Below are 26,475 nucleotides of genomic sequence, written 5' to 3'. Positions count from 1 at the left end.
CGTATCCTGTTTCCTCTTTTAACTCGCGCATCGCTGCCACTTCCGGAAGTTCTTGGGCATCAATTAGCCCCGCAGGGAGCTCCAAGACCCATTGGCCCACTGGTGGACGAAATTGCCGGATCAAAACGACACGTGTGGGAGCTCCTTGCTTCAGTAGAAACGGGAAAACCACGACAGCGTCACATTTCTCTTGTGCGTCTTGTGACTGCTTCTCAAGTTTAGTAATAAAGCCTTTGGATTCTCCAAATGACGCCTCGGGGTACGTTGACGTGCGCTCAATGCCAGTCCAATTCCGTTTCAAGCCGTGTGCATTTAGAAATAAAATACGCTTTAGTCGAATCCACCGATTTTCGAATAAAGTGTGCTCTGACACGACTCGCGGAAACGCTTTATCGTCTCGACCACCGGAAAAAGAACGTGTTCCGAAGTTAAGTGCAATTCTACAACATGACACGTAGCTATGTGGTACAGATCGAGAGGAAGCGACGATAGTACTGGCCTTGCGCCGTAACAAGCGTTGACCAAGCGCCAGAACAGGCTTCTCCATATTTTTAATTAACAAAACCTTAAAACGAGAATAGGGTAAGTTGAATTGCAATTTCTCCATAATACAATACAATTGATAAAACCTCACATGAGAATAGGGTAAGCTGTATTGCAACTTAATGGTTCTCTAAGAGGAATGTGCATCTAGCGATTTTCCACAACAATCGACAGGTCGATTTTCGCGTGCACGTCCAAGTAAGCAGGACACACTACGCGCAGCTCCAATTCGTATTTGCCTACGACATTCAAGCAAATACAATTAGTAACAAAAGAAAAGAAATCAGTATGAGTACAATACATACCTGGCATTTCTGGACCCAAAAAACCAGATTTCTCGACGACATGTTGGGATAAATCGAAGCACTTCCAAGCTGAATAAAGGCGACCCGTTCTCTTGTCAATCACAAGAAACCACACGTGTTCTTTTCGAAAGGGACTCTTTGGATCAACGTGGTCATACACCGTCGCGGCGAGACCTGCTCGTTTATTAATTTCCACGTGCTGACGCTCAAGTGTAGTCTCCAACGTCAGCCAATCTCCAGGTAGAATCCTCGACTCGTCTAACACAACTAGAGTCGTGTCTTTAAGCTCCAATCGCGGGAGCTGGCCATTCGTAGCCGCTAGCCGCTCGTTTTGAGCACGCAAAGCGGCCTCATCCGGCACCATACTACCCTGTCCAATGCTCGACAATAATGCCAACGCACGCACCAGAGGCATTGCCGAATATGCACGTTTCACCAATTGCTCAGCTGCCATTTTCGAAAAGATATCGACCAAAAATGGCAGCTCGAGCAAAACCTTTTGAAATCGCGATTCCACCCACGAAGGACGCGAGACACTGCGTAGCTTGTCACGACGTAAGAATTGATACAATGCTAGCATGTTTTCCCGCGCCACGGGATTCGGGTGTTTGCGAATTCGACTGATAACTTCACTTGGTAGGGCTTTTGCAGCTTCGAGCTTCTTTGCAAACTTTTCGTGTGTTTTCACACGAAGTTGCGCGCTATTTTGTGCCTCAGGCACAATTCCTGCAGCTGCGCCTGCCATTTCATCACAGGATAAGAGCAGTTCTACAAGATCGTGGACACTCATCTTTTCTGATAAAGCGTCAACAAAGCTCGCAAGAGTTGCTCGCGAGACACGCGTCCGGTCGCTACGACCTGCGCGCTGTCGCAGCCAATAGACGAGGTATGCTAGACTAGCAAAGATTATGCTGAAATACAGCAGCACTACCGCGGACCCCGTACTACTACTTGTGCCGCGAACCCAGGAGCCAAAGGCGACGCCCATGAGCATGGATTGGTGGCCATCCGGGTGGCCATATTTACGGAAGTTTTCAATACTTTTGGGATTCGTAAGCGCTTCGTAGGCTTTTGTGACGCGCGCGAATTGAGCGGTAGCAAGTGGGTTATCCAGGTTCTTGTCGGGATGGAGCTGCCGCCCCAGCTCGCGAAAGGCCTTTTTGATCTCACGAATGGACGTGGACTCACTTACGCCTAGAATGTCGTACGGATCAAACACGCCCGACGTGTCCACGCTCTGCAAGGCCGAGAGACAGCGCCAGAGAGAACTGACACCCACCGCTAATAGCGCAAGATGCAGCGCGAATCCGCGTGAACGCACTTTTGAGGGTGTCCGCACGACGCGATAGATTGTAAAGAGGGTAGCGGGCACTACGTACAGCGCCAGCATGACTCCCGCAAATGCGTAAACGGCGCCATCGGATTCGGACAAGAGCTCCTCCGCCATTGCTGTTGCTGAGGTGTGCAACGGAACTCACAAGAATGACATGCGCACTACGAGCGCCATTGAAAAAAGCCTATAAATGTGCGACGATGCAATAGTAAAACTGAAATAATTACTTACTTTCAAAATTGGTAGCAATTTTCAAAAGTCGCCGCGTTTTTGCCCCGCCTAATCGCGTTCACGCTTCACCGAAGCGGCAAAAACCTCTGTGTGCTATTGTAAGGCGCAAGGCCTTAAAAAGTCAGAGGAAGAATTATAGGACGGCAACGATGCGAAGCTCTAGCTAAACATTATTTAACACAGCAACGACGCGAAGCTCTGACGAATGATTAATCAATTAGTTGTGATGATAGTTTATTTAACTGGGTAGATCGATTTTTTGTTGCAAGGTAGGTCAGGGTGAGTTTTCTACATACGTCTTCCTAATAATAGCAACTTAATTTAAAGCATTAATATATTTACGTATTTCTACATGCCAGAATTTGCCCTCAACGTTTGGCATCAGTTTCTTACACTATAATGCTGGACAATAATTCCATGAGCATATCTTTCGAATGGCAAGAACCAAGTATGAAGCGCAAGGTACGGGGCGACTTCAACCGTGCCGTTGATTGTCAAAAGAAGATCCCAAAGTAAGCGCATGCAATGTGAAATTCGAGACGGAAGTCACGATAATAAAGGTACTGATAGTATTCGAGGCAAAAATGATGCGAAGGGCCCGAATACAAAGAGAGAAACCCCCGTCGACTGTCACAGCGTCAGAAGCAAATTGATTACGGCAAGAATACGATTGGTCATGATCAGTATTGTGCTTAAGTTCCACGGCACCAGCGGCGGCCGAGGAGGCACCGCATGACGCCCGACAAGACCATGCGTATCGGTAAAAAGGTATTCGATGGGATTGTTTGAAAATGGCGGCAGGCGTTGCATACATATGACCCTTCACAATTAGCCAAGGCAATGGAGTCTGTGCATGCTGATGACTCGGGAGTGTCAACCGTATCTACTGCGGCAAAAGTCGCTAAAGAAAAAGACATTTCGAGTTCGTCGAATTGCTCCATTTTCGACAATTTTGAAGAAGGCACCGACTCAGACGACGAATTGCTATAGATTCAATAGAAAGCTATAGCAGAATATAGTTCTGAATTTGCTTTAGGCTATGATTTTAAAAATTCTCGCCGCAATGCTAATGTTTCAAGAAACAAGTCTATGTCTAAATTATCCACGTTACGCGCTACGCGAGCCACTAGTCGAACGTCCACTTGCCCGCCCTGCAAATGATTATCAGTACAATGTTATAAATGTGAACTCTACCTCAAGCTACCTTTTTAACGGCGTGCGTCTCGCCCAGGAATTGGTACATAGAGCCAAGACGCAGTTGCAAGTTTTTAAGCACAAGTTGCTGCGTCTCCACCGTCATCGAGACGCCTTGGAACGAGACCCGAGCAACTCTTTGCTGCGCATCATACGAATCTAGCTTACCTGTAATCCGAACTGAGCGATTTTGAAGCTGCGGATTCGCAAAAATTTCCGCGATTTGGCAGATCTCGCAACAGCCTGGTGGCGCCACCATGCGACTTTGAAATTTGTCTGATGTCGTTTGCACGACCTTCAGACGACTTTCTATTTTTTCGGAATGTCGTTTAAAATTCAGTCCATTCAATAGATAAATGAAGACCAGAAGCTCCTCTAACATCAGCAACAGTGTGGCCGCTAAGACCGTGGTGCCACCACGAGGCCGTCCCGTGAGTGGGCGCGTGTGGAAAAGAGTGCAGAAAACACGCTTCTCGTCGCAGAAATTAAAGGGTACCAAAGTGTTGAGCACTACGTGGGAGGAGAAGCTGCAAAAGCGCTCGAAGCTTAAGGAGCTTAAAGAACTTCAGAAGGAGATCAAGTCGCGGCGACAGTCTGAGAAGGATGCTGTTCGCCAGGCTCGGGAAGAGAAGGAAAAGCGAAGAAAAGAGAATGAGCTTAAATCGGCTTCAGTTCAGGTCATCTCCCGCACACACAGGCTCAAGACTATGAGCAAGAAGCAACTACGGAACATTAAAAAGACGATTGTCAACAAGAATGGTGTCGTGGAGTACGTGCCTGTTTACTCAAATTAGAGCTGGATGCAATTTTAGGCTCAAGTGGGAAAACAGGTACCTTTTCTTTTTGTTAATTACAACACGCAAAGGGCAATTGATAAATTCGAGAAAGAAAGAAAGCCATACTGCACTATAACCTCAGTATAGATATCTCAAAGCGCTACATAAGGAGCGAATACTGTTGCCCATTGTTTATTTCGTAGTTGTAAAAAAAATTAAGCCACACAAGTCTGACACGTGCGGGGATCCAAGGCGTTGTCTGCTAGCATTACAAGCAGACAACGCCCAAAATAATATGCAATAGCTGTCACAACCTTCTTTAAGTCGACCAGCTTAGCATGACGAAATTGTACTTGATCTAATTGGCCCTGTGCAGACGCTTTAAAGAAGACTGCCGTCTTCGTGGAACAAGACGCGTTGCAAAATTAACTTGTAAATGCCAATGAAGCTGTGCTAGATACTTTATCGACCCTTTTGACGTATTTATGGCACCTAGCTCGCGCTTGTCTTAACGCTAGCAGTCGCGCATGAATTCTCGAAGATTGCGTCCGCGCCAACTTTTTTTACAATGTTGCCTTTTATTCTTTTAGGAGACACACCACATCTTTCAACTTCAACATGTGCAAGTATCAAGCTGCATGTAACTCGAAGGTCGTTCGAAGGTGAAGCTGCGTAAAGACTCTTCTATCAAAATGGGGAATGCCGGCGCTACAGGCAGGAAGAATGAATCAACATTCGAAGACAGCAATGGTAACCGTTCAAAGCACAGTCATGGCGTCAATCTAACATAGTACTTTTATCGCGTATCATTTTTTTGTTCAGACGAGGCATACGCCGAAGCTCTGCGCTTAAATCTGCAGCGACTCATTGTCTACGCACGATCGGCTGATACGGGACTGCAGCGAGAAATCGCCGAGAAACTCGCCAATGAAGCCGTCAAGCGTGAGTATAGCACAAAAATATATGCCTATAGCTAATTGGATCTAGTAAAGCCGATCGGCAGGTGCAGATTGTCGAGCTAGATGGACTGCAGCTGTTGCTTCCACTAACAAAATCAACGGACACTGAGGTGCAGCGTCTCGCAGCACACGCGCTTGCAAATCTATCCGTAAATTGTAAGGATTGCCACATAAGCGCCAAGTGTTAAACTGACTGTTCTTGTATAGCTGAAAACCAGTCTAAGATGGCAACAGAGGGAGGCATCGACATGCTCATTGATCTCTTGAGCAGTACAAACGAGCACGTGCAGCGTCAAGCCGCCAAAGCACTGGCCAACCTCGGAGTGAATGGTAAAGTATTTGTTATAGTGTACATTCTGATGGCAAGCTCATTAGATGGAAATGGATACTGGTAGTGGATAATAAGGAGCGGATTGCCAAAGCCGGAGGGATTCAACCGCTTATTGACTTGGCCAGTTCCCGTCAAATCGGCGTTGCTGTCGAAGCTGTTGCAGCACTTGCAAATCTGGCCGTCAATGGTGAGAATTAAAGGCTTGGTGCGTTGTTTTATCGGGTTCTTTCTCACTGAGAAATGTCGTGGTGATCTAGATGCGAATGAAGTCGAGATTGCCCGGAAAGGAGGTTTAAAGCCAATTATCAATGGAGCACACGCCGAGTCTGTTGAGCTACAGTCTCAAGTCGCGCGTGCATTACGCAACTTATCCGTCAATCGTACGTTCGATAAAGTTTTATGAACTGCTTTAAGGAAAAGATTTCATCGCTACCTCTTAACATTGTCTTTAGCGGAGAACAAGCAAGCGATCGTAGATTTTGGCGGAGTTGAAGCTCTTCAGTCTCTTGTACGTTCCTCCAACGATCGAATATGCCAACAAGCCACACGAGCGCTAGTGAATCTTGGTGTCAATATTATCGACTAAGTCATCAATTTTACCCACAACACGTGACCAATGCCTTTATATTAAACGTTACAATCAGTTTATATATTTCCATGTTGCAACAGAAGCCCGTATCAATTCCCAGAACGGACTTGACTTTCCTTAAAAAAAACTCTACGCGCCTTGTCGTCGTTTAGCTCGCTCTTCTGTCCTCTTGCTAGCAAGCCACGACCCCCCTCCTGGCGTTCCTGCAGCAGGCCCTTGGGGCATCATCGTTCGGCGCTGCATCTCCGTACCAATCTATGTCCGACAAAATTAAAATTATCAGGATGTTTTAACCACAGCATCCCATAATTACCTCGTAGAACGATGACATCATCAGAGCTTGTTCCCGAGAGTACGACGCACGGACTTCTTTCATCTTTTTCTCGAGAAAATCCACACGCTCTTGCTTTTCATTAATCTGATTGCGATGTGAACTCATAGCCACCATATACTTGGTCTGGACAGCATGCAGCGTCTTTTTCGTATAATTTTCGAGCTTCGCGCGCTGCTCCGAGAGTTCATTGATCGAAGATTCTTTCTCTTTTAATCGTTTTGTTAACTCCGACACCGTCGCCCGCAACGAATCGACCGCTTCAGCTTCGACTTCCTATTGTTTTCAGATCGAAGATCAAGTAAAACATCATTTGAATTCACCAATTTTTCAAAGCAAGTACGTACCAATTTATCCAATTTGTCCTGGTATTCAGCAATCTGCGCCGTCGAGAGCGCATTGTTACTGCTTGTCACTAACACGGAGCCAGAAGCAAGCACTGGCGCTTGCATGGTTCCTCCTGGTCGCACCACATGGCCAGATTCAAGCGCAGCGGGGGTCACTAAACACGCCATTTCGGCGCTAACGACACCGTCCCGGGCCCTTGAATCATTTGAAACTTGCATAGGCTCTGGTCCGTCAGGAGCAGCTTGCCATTGGGACTGCATTTGCGGCATAACTTGAGATTCTTGGGCCTGCTGTAGCCGCGCCAGCAATTGTTGCTGCCGTTCGCTTTGAATCCGCGTATTGCGCAAATCTTCCGACAATTGGTCGTTTTGTTTCTGCATTTGGAAAAGAGACACTTGAAGCGATTCTTTCGCTTTCATGGCCATGTCGAGATCGTTTGCCAACTCGGCTTGTCCAGCGTCGGCATTGCCACTTTTTAACTCGGCATTCTCGCGCTCGAGGCGAGCCACGCGCTCTCTGAACCCACTCACAGAGTCGCGACCAAGTAGCATATCAGCACTTAAACCACCTCCATTAACGGCACTGCTCTCGCCAGCAGCCATTCCATCGTCAGTGCTTTCACCGTACTGCATATTCGACAATTGCGTACGTAATTCTTCCACTTGAGATTCTAAGAACTCTTTGCCACCAAGTGCATTTTCAAGCTCTTCTTGCAGTCTCCGTATCTTAAGCTCCTTCACGCTAACATTCGAACTGGCTTGGACGTTTGCAGTTTCGAGTTCTACTACTTGATTCTTGTACTTCTCAACGAGATTTTTCAGTCCAGGCATGGTTTTAATTGTGCTTTCCAAGTCCACTACTTTGTCCAAGTACTGCGCATTCAGCATCTCGAGCTCACGCACTTGAGCCCGTAACGAATTCATTTCTTCGAGTTTCTTTTTATACTTGGATACACTTGCTTCGAGTTTATTCAAAGTCCCGAGCTTCGAGCGAGAAATGTCAATTTCATCGGCTTGGCGACGAACTTCATTCTCCAGCATCATCAAACGTTCTCCTGACTCTCGTTTGACGCGATTCAATTCCAAATCTTTCTCCTCCATTTGCAACTGCAAAGCATGTACCTCATTATCGACAATCTGTTGAATCTTTTTATTGTCCCGAGTTAAAGTGTTTTGACGCTCACTGCGAAGCTGGTCACGTTCAAATTCCAATATTGTGTACTTCTCGGCCAATTCACGATTCTCTGTTAGCGTGCGCTCAAAGCGCTCGGTCAGCTCGCGCTTTTCGCGCTCCATGTCTAAATATCGGAGCTCTATCAAGGCATTTCGCTCTAGTGCCTGAGCCAATTGTGTAGCTAATGCTTCAGATGTATCGCCTGACACCGCTGCAGAGGCGGGAGCTGACAAGTTGGGTGAAGTCATACCATCAAAGGAGGAATCGCGGGCCATGGAAATTCGAGAAGGAGACAGGGGCTGGATTCGATGCATGAGCTTCTCAATAGCATGCATTAAACTGGCCTGTTCGGACGCGCCCATTTGCATAATTGGATGAATGTATTCAGATTTATTGGGGCATTGAACAGCGCAACCAAGCAAGAGTTCTGTCAGCTTTGAGACTTCATGAAAATCGTTCTCTTTCGCGATTAATAAAGGATCGACTAACTCATTCGCGTGGCAAATTTGTCCTAATTCGTCAATATAAAACATTTCTACAGCACGTAACAGGGTCTTGAGATTTTGAGACTTGAGCGCCCAATTGTCAGATGGCTTTTTACAAATTTGCTCCAATTTGATGTACTCGGGATCGCTAAATCAGATTAAAACAATAATATGAGTCACACTGCGATAGCTCTGATGTCTTTCACGTACATATGGTGCATGATCTTGGAAAGAAAGACACCGTCACACAGATCCGAAATGCTTCGAATGTGTTCATCTGTCGCTAGCTTTGACTGGAAGCTTTGTACCTTCGCAATTGAGAAGCATTTCCCAAATGAAATAGGTCAAATCGATAATTTAGTAATGAGAAGGAGCAGGGAGGAAGAAGGGCGAGGTAAAAATTATGTACCCATAGCAGTAGACTGCGCTGTGCTGTCTCGTCCATGGAAAGAGTGCGTCACGCGTTCAAAGTGTCACTTCCGTCGTTCGTATCTCTTCGAAGGGGGAGAGCTTGTGGCAGCGTAGCGTAAGTTACATAATATTGAGGTAAAGTACACAGAAACCACTTCAACTTGAAAATTATTTCGAAGTCTTTTCGACTCTAAAGCAGATAATACTCGGATTATTTATGTGTTTTTTTTCATGTTATTCTCGCTCGAACCACCAGTTCAGTATTTGCATCACATATATAATTATCACACGTCGCTAATGTCGCAAAAAGCGGAAATGGTTGGACCGTTGTTGTGGTACATTTACTTTATTGGGTAAAATAACCTTTTGATCTTTAAAATAGGTAATTCCTAAAATTCCATTTATTATGAGTAACATATGCAGCTGGCGGGCCTTAGGCTCTGAACCTGGTACAGAAATGTACCGAGTTGGCATAGATGCCGCCAAGTGGTCCTGGGCCTATCCGATAAGAGATGACTCGTAACGCATGAAGGCTTCAAGCCTTGCGTCTAGAGCCCTCTGGCTCTGGGACATTACGAACTCAATATGTTCAAGCTCATACAATGTTTTGGGCTTCTCAAACGCTGCCCTTTTCGCCTTTTCCGTATATCAGAGGCTTAGTCTTATAAAGACTCAGCGTAGATAGACTACGAGTGCTACCAGGTGCAGCGGAGCTACACTGCTCCGTAAGTCAGAGGAAGACTTATTGACTCAAGGAGTCACTTAATTCTATAGAACTAATTTACCCTCTCTAGTTGTTAATGTGAAGACATTTGAAGAAATAGAGGGAGTAAACCTCCCTTTTTGGATAAAGCAGATGGAAATGTCCATTGACTCCGCCTTGTTTGCTCTTCACAGAGCTATGGCCATTTTCAAGCTTGGAGGTAGAGCCATGATGGGGGCACTCTCGTGCAGTACGTCCATAAATGACGCTTCTCCCTAATGAGATTTGCTGAAAGAGCAAATGACCAGCATGTTTGCACCGCCTGATCAGACTTTTCGCATGCGATCACGGCGCATAGCGACTCGACAGGGTAAACAAACTCTAGGAGACTATGTTCAGGAGTTGAGAACTATCATTGCATCTATGAATCAATACCTGGTACAAGAAGTAATTGTCGTAACAATCTTTATGGTCTCAATGGGCGCGTTGGTCTTAGCCAGAATAAGCTCTTCAAGCTGTGGAACAGCACAAAACATCCGTAGATGTTATATGTGCGGAAGCATGAAATATTTACGTCCGGCCTGTCCTCTGCGCAATAACATGTAAAGCTCGAAAGAGTACCAATTACGACCTATACCAGAAATCTAGCACGGTGGCAAAGGTCGATACCCAGTAGGTGCCGGGCGCCCTACTGAGGAAAACCTAGGCTCTGTTGACCTCTAGGAGGTGAGAGTAAACAGGACCTGGCCCTAATTAGCTCGGTGCGTAATGGCACGGGGCGTGAGTACAAGCCCGGCTTGTAAGTCGCTCCGGCGACTCTGAAGGGCTTTGATAAGCCATGGTCAATTTTAATTGACATAGGGGCGTCTTGAAATTATGCTCTACGTCATTCCCTTGAGGGAACTCAACTCTATGTTGAGGCCCTTACAGTGGATGAAAGTGATGCAATCACTCTTCGCTTAGCGACTGGGACTCGTGTCACTGTTCCTAACGTTCCATTGAACTTAGGTATGAAGTCTCTAGTGTGGAATGCTGCCTCGTCCTTGATTTGAAATTGTTATGGCCTAGCTTGAACGCCATGAGTCATGGATTGATTGGAGATCGAACACCTTAGGCGCCACGCGCATAGATCCTAGCAAATTTCTGGAGTCACGACCCACCTTTCTAGGCAACAAACGCGCTATTGGCGCGAATCACTGACTGAATATGTCAGTGTGTTAGACATTGGAATATTTGAGTTTTACAAACTCCAATGTTAAACACATTAATTCTGTGCCCGATTCAGAAAAATAAAGAGGGGGTGGAACGGCACCTACTCCGTCGAATGACAATCGTTGCAATAACGATTCGCTGACTGCTGAAAGCATTTCAGGCCTAAGGCCGAGTCATTAGAGTGTAACATCCCTGAGACACATGGAGTGGCACGTCTAAGTCCACCGAGTGTGGTCGGCCGAGGTACCCCACTGAGTGTCAGTAGTGACACTATTGGCGATTCGCCAGGGCATTTCGGGTGAAACCCTTCTATTGCACGTGAAGTGACACGTAAACGAACGCTAGACAAGGAAGTTGAGTTACCTAACTCCTTGCCGGATGTCGAATTAGACACCATCTCTGGTATAGAACCAATCCAGGCGAAAATATTTGGGGACGTGAATGTCCCGGCCTCTAAAAGGCGTATTGTCTCTACTCCAAGACAGGGAAGACGCGAATCGTTTATACCCTCACAAAGTGATACGAGTGAGCAATTACACACGCTTGTAAATGGTATAACGGTAACCGTTTATACCCTCACAAAGTGATACGAGTGAGCAATTACACACGCTTGTAAATGGTATAACCGGTAACATCGAGAGAGAAGTTAGCCTTGCGGCAATCCCTTCGTTAGATATTATTTTAGAGCTAGACGAAATGCCTATTGATGAGTGCGGTCGAGCACTAAAGGCTAATGACTTATCTGAGATGGTGGTCATTCGACCTATGATTAAATAAAACTCATTGTCACTTCTGGACAAAGCTGTCCTGGAGGACACAAAAGCTGCGCTTAGTTCGCGGAGTGAATCATCGATCCTTTGAGATCCTGCGGACCATTTTATTTTTTCATTAAGGAATTCCAAGATGTGGTATGTACCAATCCACCATCTGTTTTACCCCCGGACAGAGGTGTCCGTCATGAAATTGACTTGGTTCCTGGAATCAAGCACTGTGTACTCGAAAGTGGCCTTTACCAAAGGAACAGTGTGACGGCATTGACGATATCTTCCGTGCTAAGCACGAGGCTGGAATGGTACGAGCGAGCAAATCTCACTGACAATTTGTGTCAAAAAGTCAAATAATAAATGGCGCTTTGTACATGTTTATAAAAAGCTTAATGATTGGTTCGTACGACGACGTCACTTCAAAGTTTCTCCACCTGAAACTGACCGGGTCCCTCGTGCATCAAGCAGCGCGGGCGGGGGGCCAAAACCTCGGCGGAAGAATTTGATGCCCTAAAGCACGAGGTGCAACTTCTTCGCGAGGGCCTTGCTCAGGTTTAGAGCTCTTTTGAGGTGGTCCAAAATTTTCTTCCAATGCTGAAACGTCAGCAGCCTTGTTTAGAGGGATTGCCACAGGCAAACCCTGTTGTCGAAACACGCGATCGATGAACAGCCTTGCTGTACCTTCTCCATCGACGGTATCCGGCACAGCCGCTAAACGAGCCATTTTGCTCAATCGGTCAAAAAGGCCACTTTGCCGGTGTTACCGGCCGAATTTTTTGGTAGGCCGAAAACAAAATCCATACTAATAGACGTCCACCACCCGGCGGGTACGGGCAGACTTGCTAGTGGTGCAGCAGCGTGAGCCGAAGGTTTATCCATTGGCAGGTTTCGCATGTGCAATCGTATGTGATGACCCATTTGTAAAGCTTGAGCCACCACCAATAAATACGGCTCTGTAAGCTGTTACCAGTTTCTGGTGAAATGGCTAGGGTATCTCTCTTCCAAACTCTTAGGAGTTTGAGATAGATCAACGGCAAGATTGCACGTTCACCGTTAAATGTTTTGAGCGCCAAGCTCAGGTTCAACTTGAGTCAAACGACGCTTCCCACCGCTAAAGTGGGAAAAGGTGGTAGGTGATTTATAGCCTCAGTGCGGTTTCGATCGATGGTTGCACGTCAATTGAAGCACTGAAATAGTGGCTGGAAAAATCCTCGTTTTGTGGCATAAATGCCAAATGTAACTGGCCTTTATCTTGAGCTTGGCGAAATCGAAGCAAAGCTTCCGTTCCAAACGAACATCAGCCACATCCGTAAACTCTCGTATAACCAGATGTTGCGGAGGCGGCGGGTTCGTTGGACCCAGTTCTCAAGCGAAACGTCGTTTTCGCTTTTTGGTTCGTTTAAAAACAGAACAATCGTAATTTTCCTCATTGAGGTCACCGAAGCCCCACGGGCATGATCACGCAAACGCGTCAGAAACTGACCTCGTGTCCTTACCTTCGGCGTAAGGTATCGCTTATGGAGAGCGTCGCGAGCAGTGATTTTCTCTGGCGTTTCGTCTTTGGTCCGGAGGTCCAGATGGTCAAGCTGCGACCCGGGATCTCTTTGAGACGCTCTTCCGCACTAAGTGGAGTGAAGCTTTCGCAAGCTCTGCAACCCGACGATGAGCCTATTCCTATTCGTGATGATATTGGACTCAGGGTCCAGCGTCCGGTAAAATGTAGCTAAAACGTCAGCGACACGACGTTCTGGGAACGGATTTGGAGCCCGACGAGCCTCGTCTACATGCCGAGGCGTATATGAGCGAGGCTCTTCTGCCTCTTCTCCGACGGAGTGTGACTTAAATAGTCCACCTGCAACTCATTGTCTGGGGAGTAGATGGGAGCCGGTGACTCACGCTTTGTTGTCATTAGGCAAAGGAATGCAGAACACAACCAAACGATTAATTGCTTATGCTCCAACCTCAAAAAAGGAAACGAAACGAATGTTCTCACAAGGTGTCAACAGTCTGATGGGAGAGGGTACACATCGCTTGTTGAACCGTTATTGTGGTACATTTACTTTATGGGTAAATACCTTTTTGTCCTATGTAAAATAGTCAATTACTAAGATCTTATTTATTATGTGGTAACACATGTGGCAGCCACCAGATATAAGTTTGGCGGCCGAACTTTTTTTAAATTAGATAGGGTATGGTTTTAGATTTAAATAGGTAAATATAGTTCAGTTTTCCTTTGGATCTTATAAGCGTCCAGGTGTCGGACCCACAGTAATGGATGTCGATTGCGAGCGCATCTCCTGCACGAATTGTTGCAGGGATAGCTTTGCCTGTCGCGCTCCAAAGAAGTGCGCCTGAAGCAACACTTCGTTTTTCGACGGCTGATGCATGGCGCGATTCTTTGTCTTAAAAATCGCCCATGAAGGGAATGCCTTATTGTCCGCCATAGCTCCGAGAATGCCCAATATGAAGGCTACCGCGCAAATGCGACGTCTGCTCACGCCTAAGCTCATCCTGAGTCATTATAACGAACTCCGCATCAGCATGGCCATGTGCCTCGTGCGCGGGCATTCGCTATCCGATCACAATGCCTCAAACTGCTCCAACTGAGCAACATATCTCAGGAGGACTGCCTAAGAGCCTGGCCAGGGCTTGCTCACAAGTCCCTGCGCCAAGTGCTCAGCCACCTTCGATGATGTTCGGAAAGGTAGGTTAATCAATATTAAAGCGATCCTCACTGACACGCCCAGAAAGGCGGGTCGTGGGAAGGCTACAGGTTTACCAAGTGTAGACGGGCGCTCTTCTGGAGCGGCCTCACACTACAAGCACACACCTTCAAGCATAGCGAGAAATTGGTTTGACCGTCTTCTCTAACGGCAGCGAGGTAGTTGGTGGGCGCCTAAGCGACCACACACACGAGCTTTGTACCTAAGACCAAGTGTCGTCACGGAAACGGTTGCCCGTCTTCTCGTGCGCACTTGTTATTTAGGAAGTAGATCTAAGAATGATTTATTTTTCTTAAATATAGAATCAAATATTTAACCTTTATAACCAATGAATAGATGCAATCTCTGTAGATGTGCATCCCTTTGTGGCGAGCAGTGTTCTACATACCTCAGCTCGCGGATAACGCTGGACGTCATCCCTTTTACTGTGAGTGCGCCTACGTGCATCACATACGCAAGGGTGGGTCACTATGTGATCCTCACCATAGTAACAGCTCAAATGAATTCACATGAAGTAATTGATTCCCCGTTAAGTGTTTTTAACGGGTGTATAACATTAGGCACTTTAGCCCGTTACACTCAGAGGCGTACCCATCCAGATACGCCTGTGAGTACTTGACGGAAAGATATTGTGCAGTTGTTCATTCTTACCGTGCCAGTAAAATTACCCCTACAGATGGCGTTAACGATCTTGCTGTACATTCGCTAAGCGATTTAGTTAGAATTGTTCGAGTGACTGTCGCTGAAGCGGAGCTACCTTGCTCCGTAAGTCAGAGGAAGACTTATTGACTCTAAGAGTCACTTAGTTCTATAGATTAATAAATCAATGAGTCGTACAAGCTCTTGAAGCTTAGTGAATCCGGAACACATTAAGGTGCCCACGTTCATGAACGGACTGCGGCACGTCCCATCGCGACTGATACTTTTTTGAAAGGTGCCGTCGATGATGGACGAGGTAATCCAAATTGCCATATTTGAGGAGCAGTCCTTCAACAGTGCCTCAGCGACGCTAGGTATAAGCCGTCGGCCGAAAGGTTGGATGCCAGTCCAATGAAGTTGGGCAACACGTGCATGCATGGTTAAATCGGGGTTCCCATCTGCACCCTCGTTGTTAAGCAGGGGCTCACACACGAGTACGAAGCGGACGGACAGGAGTCCCCACGCGAGAACATGATGGTTGAACGAGGTTCCCATCATCATTCACTGTGGTCGAGCCAAGGTTCCCACATGGGCAATTTGTGGTCGAGCAGGGACTTTCACACGGGTTTACGGCTGCCGAGAAGGAGATCTTGCATCAAGTGACGACGGTCGAGCATGAGTTTCTCTTGTTACGTGTTCACGGCATCATGGATGAAGACATCCAGTGAATAAGAGGGGGAATGAGAGTTCATCACCTGACTGCAGTTCGCCAGCTTTGACTATAGACTCGAAGCACGACGAGGAAACAAGCAACGAGAATTCAGCGTTGGAATGTGTCCGCACTATCGTTTACGTGGAAGAGATTCCGCAAAGGCGCCAACAGATTGAAGTCTCGAGTTCACCGCGTGACACGCACCCGATTACACGCCTTCCAGGACTCTCCTGGAAGCAATTCCCTCGTGACCTTAAAGGAGGCACTTTGAGACAGGTGTATTTGATCATTAATGAGGCGGTTACCGCGACAAACGAAGAGCAATGACTCGACTTAGAAGCGCTGAGTGAAAGTCAGCGCGTAAAGACCGATTTGCATCGCAGTTATGGGAGGCTCTACGATAGCTGGTATACCTGTCTACGAAATTGCTTGTGATTATGCCGACGTATTCCCGGACACGCTTCCGGCTGAAGTTCCTGCTGATCGTGGTGTTCGGAACGAAATTGATCTCGTGCCAAATTCGAAGTATTGCGCGACACGGTAGTGGCCGTTGCCTTGAGATCAAATCGAGGCTATTAACAAATTCTTCGAAGGCCGCCAAAAGGCGGGTCATGTACGCGAGAGTAACTTGCCACATTCGAGACGTCGGTTGGGAAAGAGCAAAATAATTTAATCTTCTGCGTGAAGAAGGGTACGGGAGGCTGTCAGATAGTGCATGCGTTTAATAAGCTAAATAATGCCACTTTTCCTGTGCAAATGCCTATTTCCAAGAAGGTCATGGTGTTAAATTCCAGCGTCATCTTCAGTGTTATCGATCTGATCGATGGCTTCTACCAAATCCTGATGCGACCGAGCGACATACCACTCACAGCGTGAGTACCTCGAGCGGCATGCTATGGGAATGGCTAGTGATGCCACAAGGGTTGAAGAATGTGCCGGCCACTTTAATCGCATGGTGTCACAAGTGTTGAGACCACTCCAAGACTCCGCTCCTAGTCATTTCGATGACATCTTTGTCCATAGTCGCGGTGATAACAACCTCAGCGATGTTCAAGTTCACCGTCGGCACTTGAAGCAGGTAATTTAAGTCATGCGAGACAACAAGTTGTATGCAAATCTTAACAAGTGCATCTTCTGTGCACTGGAAATTCCGGTGCTCGGTTGCTTTGTGAGTAAGTCGGGAGCTCGAGCTGATCCAGAGATGGTGTCGTCAATCTGTTCCTGGCTTACGCTCAAGAACCCTACGGAGTTGTGTCAGTTGCTCGGCTTGGCCTAATACTTGCACTAGTATCTGAAGAATTATGCCGGTTCTATACAGCCTTTGACATCACTTTAAAAAGAAGACACCACGTGATCGTGGCATCCTTCGATTCAGTGAAATAGAGCCTGGCTTTAGCGCCAGTTGTTGGTCCTTCCGGACGACACCAAGCCATTCCATGTGGTATGCGATACTTGCGGCTTCGAAATTGGTTTCGCCCTCATGCAATTTGATGAGAGAGCCGTGAACGAGTCGTGAGTAATCAGTCACGACAGATTTAGTCAACAGAGAACATCTATCCAGTTCATGTTAGGGGTTGGTAGCAATGCGTGCGCACTCATCAAGTTCCGTGTGCACCTGCTTGGGAAACGCACATTTGCTTTGTATACTGATCATGCATCGCTGCGCACAGCGATGAAGACTCCACACTTGTCTCAACGGGTGGCAAGGTGGCTGTCTTTCTATTCCGATTACAGCTTTGTCGTTTATTACAAACCGGGCAGGACCAATATTCGTGCTGATGCTCTGTCACAACGTCCCGACTACGATCCTCGGACCGCGCTGAGTCGCCAGGCGACTGGCGACAATGAAGAGGATGATCGATGTGCGATGTGTATATCGCTGAATTGAACTCGAATCACTCTCAAACTGTGCTTATTCGATGGAATAGGGCTGCTTGCGAGAATGATCCCGATTCCGCGAATGTTGTCGCTTATCCGCGCGCTCTCAGTGTTGATGCATTGGGAGCCCTGTCACAAACCAAGCGTGATCAAATTCAGCGATACAGTTTAGACGGTGACCTGCATCTATACAGCATCGACCACTTCAATGCTTCTCGAACGGTAATCACCAAAGACTCGGATTTGCGTGCTGGATCCTTCACGAGTATCATGATGCCTCAGCTGGTGACCACTTAGGCCGCGAAAAGACTTTCGCGGCTGTGTCTCGTGACTGTTTCTGGCCTCACATGTACAAGTGGGTACGCAACTGGATTCGTACATGCGAAAAATGCCAACGGGTGAAGCCACCTCCTTCGTCGCAGGCTCCCTGCGACCGTTGCCGATTGCAGCTAAAGCTTGGCCTTCAGTTTCGATGGATTTTATCGTCGGTGTTGTCGACAGATTCAGCAAGACGACACACCTGGTGCCTGTTCACACTATGATCACCGCGGAAGAGACAGCGGTGCACTTCATTGACGCTGTGTTTCGCCATCACGGCTTGCCGAAAATTTTTGTTTCGGACCGTGATCCCAGATTCGCATCCGCATTTTAGACGTCACTGTTCGACCTTCACGTGACAAAGCTGCAGATGTCAATCGGGACCATCTGGGAACGGATTGGCGAACAGAGCGCGTGAATAGAGTCCTCGAAGATGTTTTTTGGCGTTGTGCTACATCGTTCACGAGTCGGAGTGCATTTTTGACCACTTGGTGAGTTCGCACTCAACAATGCTGTACACGCGTCAATAGGGTTGACGCCATTTTGTGAATTCGGCTCGACATCCTCGAGTTCCTACTCTTCTTGCCGTGGGTCGCCCCACGACGCCTCGTGGCTCCACTCTGGGTGGGGCAACGATCAAGTCCAGCCCACGGTATTTTGAGCGCGAGTATAGCCACCCGATCCAAGGCAAGTCTGCTGTCTTGAATCCACGTGGCGTGGCTTCCCCGTTATCTCGATGTTTTTTTTGCGCAGACACTTATTGACCCGACTTCGGGTACGTGCTCACATACTGCCAAATACGCGCCGATCAAGTCGGCGCGACCAAATGATGACATGGCTGTGTCGGAGTCTTCGGGTACGCGTTCGCATACTGTGAACTACGCGCCGATTAAGTCGGCGCGACACCTTGATGACATGATTGTGTCGGGTTGTATCCTCCAACGTCAAGCCATCAGCCGGTTTGTACGTGATGCACGGCAGCCTGCAGTCGATAAACAGGAAGAGAATGCAGAAAACATGGTAGGAAAAACATGAGCAAGTTCCAGAAAGATGATCGTGTATTATTGTCGAGAGCAGGCTAAGGGATTTAGCAGCAATTTAAGCGCGAGTAAACTCGCGCCGCGCTTCATCGGACCATTCAAGGTTCTTAAGGCGATCGGCGACGTCTACACACTGGATATTCTCTACTTCACCCGACGTTTTCTACGTAGGGCGGCTAAAAAATATCGCCCGGCTACGCTTCACGGGTTGGTTCCGATAGCGGATTTACATAAATGGCATCATTACATTAGATAAAAAGATTGTACGTTCAATTCTATCAAATATAAATAGGTCATAAACTTACTTCCCAGATAGCAAGTGCGCACGAGAAGACGGGCAACCGCTACCGTGACGACACCTGTTCTAAGGTGCAAAGTTCGTTGTCTGAGGTTGCTAAGGCGCTCACCAGCTACCTCACTGCACGTGAGAGAAGACGGTCAAACCTTTTTCTCGCTGTGGTTAAAGGTGTATGCTTGTCGTGCGATGCCGTTTTAGAAGCATCCCGCCTACAGTGAGTAAACATTCGAAGGGAAACAATAACAAAATTGGCTACGGCTGTCACAAAGACAGAAATTCGCGAAAATGAAAAGTTAATATTTATAAGGCATCTCCAGTGGGGTTTCTTGCCATCATGCTCAAAAGACTAAATGCCTGCGATTGCAAGTGTCGGCGCCTAGGACCGACAGTGTGCAGTAGTTTACGCGCACAATAAATTATAGACTCGAATGGCCGAAGAAAATTGCGTTAAAAAGCAACGTATATTACCTGAATCTCCTCAGTTCTCTTTGGTCCAAACTCATCGACCGTTCAGTCAGAATTGACGTCATCCTATCCTGACGTGCCTGGATCTAATGACAAGAAGCGATATTCGATACTTCTTGTAGAAAAAATATATTGAGGTAAAGAAGGCACTTTCATGATCTGTGTCCTCGAGAGAATAAAGTGTTGCGGCAAAAAGCGATGTCTCTCAAGACTATATTAGCCATAACTAGAACGGGCACTACATAGACGAGGAATCTCGGGCGTTCATGACTCCGTCTCAGGGTGACGGAGTCAATAGGTGCTATCGGCATCAAATATCTTCGTGATGAATGCATTCTGTCTCTACATACACAGCATCAAAGAGCCACGTCAATATCTAACTTCCTTGGATGAATATTAACTTCTTACTCACGCCAAACGATGTTGACAGCAACATTCGACGCAATTGCCAATGTCGCGATGACAGTATTAAATACGCTCAATTAGCTAAGTACACTGACATCGGCACTTTAATCAACACAATAGCATTGTTTAGCATCTCTCGAATTTCTAGCAACTCACGAGCATTTTCAGATGCAGTCACAAAAACTCCGCTTTTAATGACAATAATGATACCTCGCCCTGCTTCTTGCAAATCCAACTCAAAAGCATACCACTTAAGGAATTACACCTTCAGTAAGTGACTTCCGATCATACATATCCGCCGCAAAATCTGCATCTTTGAACGACGCGAGTTCAAATAAATTGGATTATTTACCATGCTCTTCATTGACAGCTTAAATGTCCTAGTTCCTTTTTGATAGTGAGCCACTCTTGCTCGCCACCTCCCGATCGCACATCCGCGGCGTGCATCTGTCTGGTCGCCTTGTATAACATGAATGCGATACCCGGTCGTGTGCAACTAGCAATCAACAGCGGCGTAACGATAAGAGATTAAGCCTTCATAACATAAGGTTTACCTCTCTACTCGACCTGCACAAGCAGCTCCCCTTCCACCAATTGCCAATCGTAGCAATCATTCATTATACATACACGCGTCTTATTCGCCTCTTTAATCCGAAATTGCGTCAAATCGTTGATTGATTCTTTTGGTATAATTTTTTGTCGAAATCTTCTCCATGATTATTTCGCATGCCTAGAAATTTGGTACCATGACTGAGATTCTTTATCGATAACGACTGCATTCTCACATAAAATTGGTTCATCGTCTCAGAATTGGACACAAGAAGGTCGTCAACGTAGACGCCTATCACGACCACGTCACTAATATTACGCTTGTTAAACACGCACATGTCCGTAATAAGTTAAATGGGGCCGACATTAATTAAATTTGAGTGAAGCAATTGGCTTCAAAGTCGCCCCGCCTGTTTTAATCTATGCAGGCTTTTCTTTGCGGCCAAAAATCGAGTTTCTTTGGGCTCTGCACACGGAATGATCGCAATTTTTCTTCACAAATCTTTTCCGATCGGGACGCTTGGATTTATATCCAAATGCTCTTCCTTATTACCTTTACGTAAGCGTTTGAGATATCAAGATGTTTGGCGGGTACGCCCTATGTAACAGCCAGAGCTAAAATCATTTTCACAGTACTCATCTCCATAATCGCGGCAACATGTCAATAGTCAACGCCAAATACCTGTTCGTTGCCACAAGCGACAAGAATTGCTTTCAGGCGTAATGCATTTCCATTCGTGTCGGTTTTTGTTTTGTATACCCACTTGCTGTATAGATCTTGCAATCCTCGGGCCGAAAAATTATCGTCCAGACACCATTGCTCTCGAGCGCCGTTAATTTTTTATAAATTGCATCTATTCAACCGTCGCGCCTTGTAATTTTCATGGCCTTGTTATAGCTCCTTTAGTCCGGCTCATAGACATGATACGCCACGTCACATATTCTCGTTTTGTTCTTTAGCATCCCCCAACTGTTTCATTACTGCTCACGTAATATGTCTCGGTTTCGATCAAGCCTTGCTATTATTCTTTCGCTTAACATTAACATGCGGTACCTCGTCAACAACTTCGTTTGGCAGATACATTTTCTTACACGCCATGATTCCTGCCTCTTCGACATTTATTAGGAGTCTCGCTCGTCCGCTCCTTCTGACTGGATACATTCATCGTATCTGCTTTCTGCTATATTGCTTTGCCGCAGCTGATTCTGTTCTTGTGGGAGTGTCCCGTTTTTCGCGACGTGCTGTGTTATGATAACTTCATACTCCTTTAAAGGTATACTTTATAACCTTTCGTCACGTCACTTTTTCCTAAAATTGTACGAACTTGTGTTCAATGGTGCAACGAGGTCTTGCGCGGGTCGCGATACACAGTTCACAGCGATTTAAACACGCGAATCCGGTACTTGACCTGTCAAAACTTCGATTGGTGAAGCTCTGCTTGTATTTGACCTAATTAAGCTACGATTGAGACGTATGTAGAATACTCTACATCATCTTTCCAGTAAAATAGCGGCAAATCTATTGCAAACACCATACATCATGCCATGTTCAGAACGGCACGATGCATCCGCTCAGCCTTGCCATTAGACGCTTAATTACGTGCCTCACTTGGTTGTTGACGTATCACTCTGACTTGCTTGCAGAATAGATCCACATTTACGTATTCACTTGCGCCGTCTGTGTATACGACACTTAAATCGTTTCTCGAAAAAATAAAATTGAACTTCTTCGCCGCTTGATCCTTCGTTTTCGCAAGAAAAATCCGACAGTAATTAGAATTGTGATCAATAAAGTTGACCAGATATCGGTTGCCAAGCCAATACTTTGGGGCCTCGGTTATTAAAATTGCTGCATATGACTCCGCCCACTCGATCTACTGGTGCGTTTCAACCCGAGCCTGCACACCTTTGTCTACTTCCCTTGGCGCACACGTCACGCAAACAGACCTTACTTTGTCCGCCATAAGAGTACCTACGCAGGAATCTGTATAATGCGCTCAATTACACCGTGCCCCAAATGACCAAGTCGCAAATGAAAGTACTTAAAACGTGCCTACATGAGGGTCTACTTGGGATAATCTTACACAATTATCTTGAAAGCTGGGTAGCAACCTGCTTAAGGGTTAACGTGATCTGATGCCGCATGCACCACAGTTAGTTGCTCTCCAGTAATACTCAACACTAATTATAATTATCGTGCGACATAATTACACGTCGATCCATTTTGTACGTCCTTGCATCTTCGAGGATACTTTCATCACTTGCCAAGTGACGGCTTGAGAATTTGCATGCCTCGCCGACTTGTTCCTGTATTCCGCACAGCAAGTGTAAAATTTTCTTTCGCACGGCTTTTTTCATTCTTTACTCTTTTGTTTCTGCAATACAGCGCGATATGTCAATCTTTTGACATGAGTAACGCTTCCGAGTATCTGCCCGTAACGAGTGGTTCATGATGCTTGCCACGACGTCTTTACCAACCGCCTTTGCGCTTCTCATGTCATATTTCACAGACTGAGCAGAATGGGATAATTCTTCTGATCTGGCGCAAATATCCGTACGCATGTGATCATATTTAGCCATCATGTTGGTGCGCAGCGCGCTTGAAGCATACAGTACCACATTATACAACACAAGTGACTTAGCACCGCCACACACGTCACTTACACCAACCAATATGAGTAGCGTTCTGGCCATAACCATTTCGGATCCTTTTTACTTGTCATCAACTTCATTGATTGTGCAGGTGTTATCACTGTCTTAAACGTGTGGTGCAGGCTCTCTTTACGTGCTCAAGCGAAGGATTTTCAAGTTCGCACCTCTTAAGTTGTTGTTCAGGTACGAGTCGGCTGTTCCACTACGATAGTGTTCCAATAAACTGGCTTTAATCCTTTCACTTACAACCACATGCAAGCTGTGCCAGGTTGACTTTTCGAAGAAAGCTTCTCGATCTGTCTCAAAACCCTGACCCCACTCCCTTGGTAAAGCTCTTTCCAAGTATACCAAGCTTCCGCTGACGTGTGTCCGGTACGCGAATTAGACACTGACCCATCACTATCATGACTTCTTCTCCCGCACCATTCACGTCTGGATTGTCATTACCTGTGCCCCACCATCACCACACAATAACAATTTCCTCCTCCAGAGATCGAGTTTTCAGCCGAGGGCAGCTTGAGGATGCGGTGCAGTCTTTTGCACGCGGTCAAGACTACGCTATCACGATTTAAAGTTCAATTAAAAGAAAGTGGTTATACCTAATTAAAAATGAACGTGACTTTAAGAAGAAGTGTAACGGTCTGACTGCCTTATTTTACACACCCGCTAAGTTTACTAAACGGGTAGATCAATTGAGTCGGGTAATGGTAATTGACCTGTCACTCCGGGTGAGGTTCACATATTGATCCACCCTTGTGTATGTGTTGCTCACAGGTGTATTCACATTAAATTAAATGACGTCAAGGACTGACGTCATCTGCGTGATGACGTGTTTAGAATAAATACGCCCGCCAGTTAGAGATGCACATCTACAGAGATGGCATCTATTGATTGGGTCAAAATGGTTTATATTTGATTAAATAAAATACAAATCAGTCGGAAAACTGCTTCCTACTTGATAAGTGCGCACGATGAGCTGAGGCGTGAGCAGGCTCGAAGAGAGGCTTTCATGGGGACTATTGGGAGGTCTCTACCCGGCCGCATTATTCAATGCCCACTCGGATGGACCCACGTAAGGTCGATGGAACTGCAGCTCACACGATTGTCCACTGGCTTAGCCGTGGGGCATTGCGGTGTCGCGCAGCTTATCGAGGACGACAGCCGGATGGTGTCGTTCGCCATATCGCACCTGCGTGATAAGACCTCAGATAGGGCTTACTCAGCACTTATGAATCCGTCGAAGAGAGGCTTTCATCAGGACTATTGAGAGCTCTCTGCCCGGCCGCATCATCCAATGCCCACTCAGGGGACCCACCCAAAGTCGATGGAACTGCAGCTCACACGATTGTCCACTGGCTTAGCCGTGGGGCATTGCGGTGTCGCGCAGCTCATCGAGGACGACAGCCGGATGGTGTCGTTCGCCATTTCGCACCTGCGTGATAAGGCCTCAGAGAGGGCTTACTCAGCACTTATGACATACGTTAAGGCGTTTCCTTGATGGGCGATCTTTACGACAAAGATACGCGCCATGTACCAGCCGCCGAACAACGAGGTGTTGCTTCAGGCGTGCTTCTTTGGAGCGTGACAGGCGATGCGATCTCTGTAGTAGTACGTGAAAGAGATGCGTTCGCTGTCGGCGTCCATTACCTTAGGTCCGATTCCGGAGCGCATTAAGGTGCCCACGTTTATGAACGGTCTACGGCATGGCCCATCGCGACAGGCCCTTTTCAGAAAGGTGCCGTCGACGATGGAAGCGGCAATTCAAATTGCCTTGGTTGAGGAGGAATCCTAGAAGAGTGCCTCGGCGACAGCTTGGTATAAGCCGTCGGCCGAGAGGCCAGATGCCATTCCTATGAAGTTAGGCAATGCAGACGTTGTCTGTTATAAATGCGGCAAGCGCGGCCATCTATTGGCTCGCTGCTATGCCAGGGTCCCTGCTGGGGCGAAGACGCCCAGCAAGAGGACTTCCTACCAAAAGGGCGATGGCAAGAACCAGCGTGCGAGACGCATGAGTTCTGCATCGACCACTGAGGGGTCGGGAAATGCAGGAGCGCAGTAGGGGCGGGATGCCCTACTGACGCGGACTCTGAAGCTACCCCTAAGTTCAGAGTTGTGGAACAAATGGGTAGCATAGTCCCTGAGGTCTCGAAATTTCGGACCTCAACCCTGCTGGTCTATAGCGCTCATGTAAGAGGCTATGACCAGGTGATGACCCTCCTAGTGGATTCGGGTGCATCACAAAATTTTGTGAAACTCGCGGCTCTAAGAAAGAGACCGGCGATGTTTGAGTCGCTTTGCCAGGATGGCAAGCGAGAAGAGGCGACCGTTCGTTTAGCGAACGGCGCGCTCGTTAAGTCTGAGGGAGTTCAGGTAGAACTCGCCTTCAGCTTTAGTGACTTCTCTTGTAAAGAGAAGTTCACAGTGCTAGGAATGGAGAGTCCGTATGACCTCATCCTAGGCATGCCATGGTTGGCAAAGTACCAACCATGGATAGACTGGCGTACACGCACAGTTGCGAACTCTACGCAGGACACCGGAAAGGATGTGCTCCTGCGAGAGGCCTATGCAACTGATGTCGTGTCGAACACAGTTGAGGGTGCGTTGACGGGATGTCAAACGTCACCAATTCCTACCCAGCTCGTGGAGACTGAGGTAGTGAATAGGACGATGACAAGTAGTCATGCGTCCGAATGTCCTGCACAGAGCCGAGAGCCTGTGGCAGTAGACGGCGAGCTGACAAGAAGTCATGCGTCGCATAAACCGGCACAGTGCCAAGAGCCTGGTGCGGTTGGAAGGGGTGCGTTAGCCAGGAGTGCAACGGCACCCGCTTCCCAGAAAAAGGTCGTGGTGACTCGAAGAACGAGTACCCGACAGATTAGGACGATCAAAGGCACGTCTAAACGAGTGACCTTTGGATCAGTCTCTAATGAAGAGGACGGGCCTTCGAACGAGGTGTTCGAGGCCGTCAAAGACGAAATTGCGGAGGCATCCTCAGTTGAGGTGCTCCGGCAAGTCTTTAAATCTGCCGAGGAGATAGTAAATCTCCCGGAGATGTCGTGGGATCTGTTCCTTGCCGAATTAAAGGAAGGAAAGATCCACGAAATAGTC

General features: G+C 47.0%; 7 protein-coding genes across 7 annotated transcripts; 4 read left to right on the top strand and 3 right to left on the bottom strand.

Annotated features, from left to right (window-relative positions):
• Window positions 1–438: 438 nt before the first annotated feature.
• On the bottom strand, window positions 439–2,295 carry CCR75_004903 (uncharacterized protein; the record flags this gene model as incomplete). Its single annotated transcript, XM_067962989.1, has 2 exons — window positions 439–782; window positions 849–2,295. The coding sequence occupies 2 exons, from the start codon at window positions 2,293–2,295 to the stop codon at window positions 691–693; spliced, it is 1,539 nt and encodes a 512-aa protein (XP_067815680.1). The 3' UTR covers window positions 439–690.
• Window positions 2,296–3,108: 813 nt separating this feature from the next.
• On the bottom strand, window positions 3,109–3,988 carry CCR75_004900 (uncharacterized protein; the record flags this gene model as incomplete). Its single annotated transcript, XM_067962986.1, has 2 exons — window positions 3,109–3,563; window positions 3,617–3,988. The coding sequence occupies 2 exons, from the start codon at window positions 3,986–3,988 to the stop codon at window positions 3,450–3,452; spliced, it is 486 nt and encodes a 161-aa protein (XP_067815681.1). The 3' UTR covers window positions 3,109–3,449.
• On the top strand, window positions 3,145–3,402 carry CCR75_004902 (uncharacterized protein; the record flags this gene model as incomplete). Its single annotated transcript, XM_067962988.1, has 2 exons — window positions 3,145–3,180; window positions 3,214–3,402. The coding sequence occupies 2 exons, from the start codon at window positions 3,145–3,147 to the stop codon at window positions 3,400–3,402; spliced, it is 225 nt and encodes a 74-aa protein (XP_067815679.1).
• CCR75_004901 (uncharacterized protein) lies at window positions 3,476–3,769 on the top strand (the record flags this gene model as incomplete). The annotated part of the gene is made up of 1 exon (XM_067962987.1): window positions 3,476–3,769. One exon carries the CDS (start codon window positions 3,476–3,478, stop codon window positions 3,767–3,769), a length of 294 nt encoding a protein of 97 aa, XP_067815682.1.
• Window positions 3,963–4,400, top strand: CCR75_004899 (uncharacterized protein; the record flags this gene model as incomplete). The annotated part of the gene is made up of 1 exon (XM_067962985.1): window positions 3,963–4,400. One exon carries the CDS (start codon window positions 3,963–3,965, stop codon window positions 4,398–4,400), a length of 438 nt encoding a protein of 145 aa, XP_067815457.1.
• A 674-nt stretch (window positions 4,401–5,074) lies between these two features.
• Window positions 5,075–8,824, top strand: CCR75_004898 (uncharacterized protein; the record flags this gene model as incomplete). Its single annotated transcript, XM_067962984.1, has 9 exons — window positions 5,075–5,132; window positions 5,205–5,324; window positions 5,375–5,497; window positions 5,549–5,671; window positions 5,737–5,859; window positions 5,930–6,052; window positions 6,125–6,516; window positions 6,575–6,858; window positions 6,929–8,824. 7 exons carry the CDS (start codon window positions 5,075–5,077, stop codon window positions 6,256–6,258), a joined length of 804 nt encoding a protein of 267 aa, XP_067815456.1. The 3' UTR covers window positions 6,259–6,516; window positions 6,575–6,858; window positions 6,929–8,824.
• On the bottom strand, window positions 6,391–9,043 carry CCR75_004897 (uncharacterized protein; the record flags this gene model as incomplete). Its single annotated transcript, XM_067962983.1, has 5 exons — window positions 6,391–6,516; window positions 6,575–6,868; window positions 6,940–8,746; window positions 8,809–8,906; window positions 9,008–9,043. 5 exons carry the CDS (start codon window positions 9,041–9,043, stop codon window positions 6,391–6,393), a joined length of 2,361 nt encoding a protein of 786 aa, XP_067815574.1.
• Between the last annotated feature and the right edge of the window lie 17,432 nt (window positions 9,044–26,475).

This window comes from Bremia lactucae, linkage group LG16 (genome assembly GCF_004359215.1).
Source record: "Bremia lactucae strain SF5 linkage group LG16, whole genome shotgun sequence".
NCBI classification, from domain to species: Eukaryota; Oomycota; class Peronosporomycetes; order Peronosporales; family Peronosporaceae; genus Bremia; species Bremia lactucae.
The sequence above is the reverse complement of the archived record's forward strand: the minus strand, read 5'-3'. Positions and strand labels throughout refer to the sequence as shown.